Here is a 6,530-nt window from a genome sequence, read left to right as displayed (position 1 = left end):
AACGACCAAATTGAACACGTGCGCCCGCATATGTCTCTGTAATTTTACACGCAGATGGAAGCGGCAGTTCGCATTATTAGACCTTAAATATTTAGTGTATAGCTCGGCGGGCAACCGCAATAAAAAATTAGAAAGCCAACTTAGAAATACACCCATTAGACCGCAGATTTAGCTCTAGACCCTCATAAAGTCGTAAATCTGAAATAAGAAATTGTTAAGCCAGCGACCCGGCAATAAAAACCTTCGCCCAAGGCTAGGCTATATTGCAATTATTTGAAGGTCGTATTGTACAAATGTAATTTTAACATATTTTAAAATAATAATAAATCTAGCGGTGAGAATGGCGATGCTAGCGCCATGGACCCGAACAACGTACTGAAGTGGTGTAAATCGGAACCACTATAATTCCAGCACCCCACCACAGGCGTGCTACGGTCGCCGGATCGCGCGGCTGAAGACAACTGATTCCGCAACCAACAGTTCCTATCTCGCCTCAGGAGCAAACAGTCACCCTCTCGCCTCAGGAGCAGGCGGTTCCTCGCCCCCCAAGGAACCTCCTGCCCTCCCCCTTGGATGGATCTCCAAGAGTCTTCCGCCCAGGAAGCTGCCGTCTCAAGGGTTACCATCACGCCTCCGCCGATGAACCTCCTGCCCTCCCTCTTGGAGCGGTCGCCGAGGCTCTTCCACCCAGGAAGCTGACCTCGCAGGAGTTACCATCTCGCCTCCGCCGAGAAACCTCCTGCCCTCCCCCTTGGAGCGGTCGCCGAGGCTCTTCTGCCCAGGAAGCTGCCCTCTCAGGAGTTGCTGCCTGCTGACTCCGCCCTTCGGAGCCTTGGCCCAGGCTGAACTAATTCCGCCCTTCGGAACCAGCCCAAGTTGCCGCTTGTGTTATCAGTGAAAAGTGCGAACGTGAAGGATCCAGCATCATCGTAAAGGGAAGTGCCTGAACAATTTTGTATGTTAAGACATTGAATGAAAAATAATTTGGGATTAAGTAAAATGACAATTAATTTTAAGAATTACAATTTAAGACTAGTATTAAGCCTAGATTAAGACTAACCCTTAACTTTATACATTTTTAAAATAAATTTATAATAGTGTTTGTAACTAAGTAACTTCTTTTTTTTTACTCGTTCCTCCTTTTCTTTTACATTCATAGTGTTAATATTAAATTCCCTTAAGTATAGTAATAACAATTGGAATGATATTCACTTAAAAATAATTATATCGATTGTGCATTGTGCACACTGCCAAGCACTAGCGAGATTTTCTTCTGTGGATTTTTTCTATGGTATTAAATGTCAAATTAAATTTGTGGCGATAAAAGATAAGATTTTTTAAAGAACAGCACATTTTTTACTCTTATTATTTATTATCGCCGTTATTTAAAAATACAATACCTGTGTGCTTAGAGTATGGCTCAACTTATTTTCCGTTACCCCTGTACAGTTGGACTTTCAATTCGATCCTGTAGTTATTGCAGCCTAGCACACGGTAAATCCAATAAGAAAACAGCCGCAGGAATAAAACATGACTTAATTGGCCCTCCAGAAAAATTTTCCAACTTGCGACCGACAGATTTCTATCACCCGCCAAATGAGACACCTCTGCAGAAAGAATACAGAGAATCCAGGATGTACGCTCAGAACTGGAACCAAAAATTTTGGAGCAATCATAACAACAAATTCATCAAGGTACCTATTTAAAATTTCACAAACTTTACTAAAGACATGGGTAAATTTTTACCTTTTGCTAAATATTTGGAATCGCTGGACACGGATTATACGAAATGTGTTTAAATAAAACCTTCTGATTTACCTTAATTACTATAAAAGGAATTTGGGAAATTTTTAATTACGTATAATGAAAATTCGCTTTCGTTGTATGGGATCACAACTGCAATGATTTCTGTCGATGACATTTTCTTTTGTTGGTATTCCTGATATGATTGGCTAGATTTTTTACCATTTACTGTATGCAAATACTAGGTAGGTACCATTTTGCCCAAACTCGAATAATTAAATATTTTTACGTTACTTAAAAAGCATAAATTGTTTATATTTAGGAATTATTATAATAATTATTGGGAGGAATGCAGATTACACCAAACTCTGGGATTGAATAAAAATGCACTTTCTAGATGAGAAAAGTGTGTAGAAACTCATTAAAAAAAGAATTAAGGCGCGGAAGAATAAATTGAGGGAGATACAGCCGATCAAAGTTTAATAAAATTGCACTTCGCGATCTGATATTATGACCATATTAGGACAGTCCGCCGCCATATTTTGTCACTGTTGTGCTGGTAGACCTAATACTAACATCAGCTACATGCGATTGTAGCCGATTTTGTGGGGTAAATTTATAAGGCGCGTAATTATGAAAAACAGAATTAATAATATAATGTAATCAGGCACTGGAATGGAGAAAAATAAAATACTACCTTAAAATCGCTCACTCGTAATCGTCCTCTGAATCAGATGTCCCATCCTCAAGCGACGGAAGAGTGTTGGGTGGACGTTCCACAGTGGCGTCATATATACGGCCAGCCATGCACAAAAATTCGTCCATGCGATCGACGTTCCGTTCCCGTCAACATTTTTGATACATATATTTAGCGAGATTGCCCGCGATACTTGATTTTTTCCTGCCGGCACCTGACGATACAGCCTTAGCAGCACGCCACGTAGATTCGATGGAATTCGTGTGCGCCCCACTGTCTGGATCCTTGAAGGTGATGCTGTGATTGACCTGAAATGTATATATATATATAATATCACGCAACATTTAAAGTATAGGTTCATAAACCTAACGAATTGCAACTAAAAACTCACCTTTAAATGCTGGAATCCTTCATTTTGTAAGCAGTCGTAAGCGCGCCAACAGTCACTAATTATCGTGGTGCCGGGGGAAATCCACTGTTTGATTATAGGGACCAGCGTGTCACTTGAACGTTCTTGAACTGGTACCAAAAAAACTCGACCTGTTCCGCGTTCGTATCCACCGAACACCCACTGGCCGTCGACGAACTTTCCTCGATTATATTTACGTTTCCCGAACTTCGACTCGTCTATTTCCACAATTTTCCCCTCGCCGCCCAGCTGCTCCGCATTGTCCATTAAGCTGCACAAAACAACCTCGCGACAAAATGAAGCCCAATCAACAAGCGTGTGCTGACCACTGATCAAAAGTTCGTCGCCTATGAACGCTAATGGAAGGTTTAATACCCACATGTGGACAAATCCCAATATTTGGAAAATGCTGAGATTCGACTGGGCAAAAAATGTTCCACTTCGAAGTGACTTGTGTATGGGTTAACATACACAAGCCCGCTAGAAAGGTTAGGTTAGGTGGTAACTTGGGTATGTTATCTTTACTTTAAAAAAACAGCCTACGTTTTTAAATGGTTTGTCTGGTGGGATTCTCCATTCCAGTGCCTGATTACATTATATTATTAATTCTGTTTTTCATAATTACGCGCCTTATGAATTAACCCACTTGGGTAAATTCATAAGGCGCGTAATGTATGTTTAATTCGGCTACAATCGCATGTAGCTGATGTTAGTATTAGGTCTACCAACACAACAGTGACAAAATATGGCGGCGGACTGTCCTAATATGGTCATAATATCAGATCGCGAAGTGCAATTTTATTAAACTTTGATAGGCTGTATCTCCCTCAATTTATTCTTCCGCGCCTTCATTCTTTTTTTATTGAGTTTCTACACACTTTTATCATCTAGAAAGTGCATTTTTATTCAATCCCAGAGTTTGGCGTAATCTGCATTTCACCCTAATTATTTAATTTAACCTAACCTATAAAAACCCAACCTAGCCTAACCTAAACTATAAAAATCCAACCTCTCCCAACCTATACTAATCCAACCTAACCTAACCTAACCTATTTCCCAACCTAACCTAACCTATTTCCTAACCTAACCTATAATAACCCAACCTAACCTCACCTAGCATAACCCAACGTAACCTAACCTTTCAAAACCCAACCTAACCTTCTTAAACTAACCTATAATAACCCAACCTAACCTATAATAAATAAACTTAACCTATAACCTGTTTTTAATTTTTCTTTATTTATAAAACATACCTAAATATCTAAATATTTTTCGAGTGTGGCCAAAATAGTACCTACCTAGTATTTGCATAGAGTAAATGGTTAAAATTCTAGCCACTCACATCAGGAATACCAATAATAGAAAATTTCATCAACAGAAATCATTGCAGCTGTCATCCCATACAACGAAAGTGAATTCTCGATTTACGTAATTAAATATTAAAATGCTAAAATTGAAAATTTCCCTAATGCAGTCAGATTCCTTTTGTAGTAATTAAGGTAAATCAGAAGGTTTTATTTAAAAATATTTCGTATAATACGTGTCCAGCGATTCTGAATAATTACCACCGTTTTTAATACGCATTTAAAAAAAGTATAAATATTCAGGATCGCTTTTTTTTAAATAAAACCTTTTGATTTACCTTAATTACTATGAAAGGCAACAATCTGCATTTGAGAAATTTTTAATTTTGACATTCTAATTTTTAATTACATATAATGAAAATTGTATGGAATGACAACCATTTCCAATAATTTCTGTCAACCATATTTTCCTTTGTTGGTATTCTCAATACTAAATGCAGGGCTACAAGAAACGTTCGCACCATTGAATTCATGCACATTAGGTAGGCACTATTTTGGCAGAACACTGGAACTAAAATAAAATTAGGGTATTAAGTCTTTTTTAACATTTTTGTATGTAAAAAATCTAACCCTACTTAACCTATCCTTACCTGATCTAACCTAACCTAACATATAGTAACCTAACTTTTACTAATATAATCTAACCTATCCAAACCTATACTAAACTAACCTAACCTAACCTTACTAACCTAATATATACTAATATAAATAAACCTAAGCAACCTAACCTAAGCAAAAATCCAAATATAATTAAAAATATTTTAAAAGTTGGTCAAAAATTCTCTAATCAGATATGCGAATTACAAAGTAAAAAAAAAAATATCATTTATAGTTTACCTTTTTTTTTAATTGAAGTTCGAAATTTCCCGCGTTTTGAAATGTTTTGATGCCATGTTTGATGCATTTAGTATGATGTGAAGTTTGCCGTAAGGTTTCGCTTCAATCACTTTGCTGCAATGCTGGCCTTTTCAACACAGTATATCCCATCACGCAGCACGTTTAAAAAACATATGAATGTTTTAATGAAACTTCATGGATTGTACGGGGATTGCCGCCCATAGATCATGTAATATTCAATAGCCGCATAGATAAATTATGTCTTTCGCCACATTCAATTAAACCAATGAATATGTTATTTTCAGGAACGAGAAGAATTTCTAGCCTCAAACAAGAAAGTTGATCAATCTACACTAAGCGCTGATGAGATGAGTGTTTTCTATAAATCATTTTTAGACAAAAATTGGAAAACCCACATTAATTACAACGTAGACTGGTACAAGATGAACATTAACATTCTTTCTCTGTCAGTTAAAGTAGGATTTGAAAAAATTCTTAACAAATTTAAGTAGGTACTTACAAACTGTGTAACCAAATACCTTAGAATATTAATAATATGTCCAAATCCAGTAAACATTGGCAGTACATATTTACTTGTATTGGTTGGCAACTCTGGACGCTAGAGGCGCTAGGGTAGCATGGCATATTCGTGCAGTTCCATTCATGGTTTCTTTATGATCATGCATAAAATCCATTAAATTGTACGGAAGTAAACCAAGCCTCACAACTCGTGTCACTAGGATGCGCTAGTATAGAATGTGTAGGAAATGTCAAAATTTGGAAGTATTATAACTATTCTACAATTTTTTTTATGTAACTTTGATAGTAAAATAATCATTTTTCTTGATATTGCGCTAAGTGATGACCTTTGTGAATCTACTTTCTTCTACCGGTTTCAGCAGACTATTATTTTAGCCCCGATCTGCCTCATATTGTATTTGAAATTTTTAATTTATTGATTTATAATATATATTGTTTTTCAAGAAAACAATCATTTTCTTACATTTATTTATTTATTCTTACATTTATTACGTACAAATTGTTGTAAATAGATAGTAAATAAAGTACCTACGTATTATGTAGATATTATTATGCAATGATTTTTTTTACATTCTTCTTGCCATCCCCTCCAATAGCCATCATAAGTAAACCACCACCATATACGTCCTGAAGAAATTATCATTTGCTTTGTCTTGTGAAGTGGGGAGTAGAACTGAGCAAGCCCCAGGACCATTAGGCAACTACTCAATCTGAATAGGATTTCACCGAGGGAGACAGTAGGACAGTAAATTAACAGGTCACCTGCACCTCAGATGAAATAATGTGCATGCGGCCGTTGAAACTGCAAAGCCATAGGAAATGTAAAGATGATGATGATGATAACCCTATTTACACAATTGTTAAAATACCCTTAGGGGTATTCTCAAAATATATTTAGAAATTTCACACCGATAGATGGTGCTATTTTCAATACTATTGA

General features: G+C 36.7%; 1 protein-coding gene across 1 annotated transcript; it reads left to right on the top strand.

Moving 5' to 3' along the window:
- Nucleotides 1-1,305: 1,305 nt before the first annotated feature.
- On the top strand, nt 1,306-6,312 carry Coa8 (Cytochrome c oxidase assembly factor 8). Its single transcript, XM_089634476.1, has 2 exons — nt 1,306-1,694; nt 5,356-6,312. Exons 1-2 carry the CDS (start codon nt 1,416-1,418, stop codon nt 5,560-5,562), a joined length of 486 nt encoding a protein of 161 aa, XP_089490602.1. The 5' UTR covers nt 1,306-1,415; the 3' UTR covers nt 5,563-6,312.
- The last annotated feature ends 218 nt before the right edge of the window (nt 6,313-6,530 follow it).

Source organism: Hesperophylax consimilis, chromosome 8 (assembly GCF_061612785.1).
Source record: "Hesperophylax consimilis isolate HC1 chromosome 8, BYU_Hcon_1.0, whole genome shotgun sequence".
Classification (NCBI taxonomy): domain Eukaryota; kingdom Metazoa; phylum Arthropoda; class Insecta; order Trichoptera; family Limnephilidae; genus Hesperophylax; species Hesperophylax consimilis.
Note: the sequence above shows the minus strand (reverse complement) of the source record. Positions and strands in the feature narration are given on the sequence as shown.